The 586-nt window shown below is 60.8% G+C and overlaps 1 protein-coding gene across 1 annotated transcript; it reads right to left on the bottom strand.

The window, feature by feature from the left end:
* Positions 1 to 312, bottom strand: DQ04_25081000 (hypothetical protein; the record flags this gene model as incomplete). Its single annotated transcript, XM_009318261.1, has 1 exon — positions 1 to 312. A coding segment is annotated over one exon (312 nt), but the record flags the coding sequence as incomplete, so codon positions are not given.
* Between the last annotated feature and the right edge of the window lie 274 nt (positions 313 to 586).

Genomic DNA, 586 nt, shown 5'->3' with positions numbered 1-586 from the left:
CTGCCTCTCTCCATTTCTATTTATCTGCTTCTCACTCGTTGCCGACGTGTGTAGGCCTGCCTCAGCGGTGCGCCTGCTGCAGTGTGATTGGCGGTGCTTCGCGCGATGGGGGAGAGTGATGCAGAGGCGTATGAGCGGCTGCTGCGCGAGTACTGGTGCCGCCGCGAGGCGGTCCGGCGCGAGGAGGGCCGACTGCAGCAGCTGCAGCGTGTCGTCCTCGCGGTGCACAACGTGCTGTGGAAATAAGTAGGGGGGCGTGATGAGACGCGCAAGTTGGGTGCCCCCGTCCGCGTTTCTTAACAGAATTGTCATCACAGTCGTGGTATGATGCCGCGCTTGTTATTATTGATGCTGTTTGCTTGCTCCCCAGCTTCTTCACTGTGCGCCGGACGTCGTGGCGCGGCGGGGCGGACGTCCTTCGCCTCGCCCCTGGTGGGCGGTGCTTGCGTCATTTTGGTGTCTCTTCCTCACACTCGCCTCGTGCTGTACACACAGACACGCACCATCATCACCAACACTAACTCTTTCTCCTCCTCCTCCTCCTCCCCCTGGCTGTGTGGTGTAGCTCCGTTTGGTGTTTCTGCGG

The sequence above is a fragment of the Trypanosoma grayi genome (assembly GCF_000691245.1).
Source record: "Trypanosoma grayi strain ANR4 Tgr_2508_V1, whole genome shotgun sequence".
Classification (NCBI taxonomy): domain Eukaryota; phylum Euglenozoa; class Kinetoplastea; order Trypanosomatida; family Trypanosomatidae; genus Trypanosoma; species Trypanosoma grayi.
Note: the sequence above shows the minus strand (reverse complement) of the source record. Positions and strands in the feature narration are given on the sequence as shown.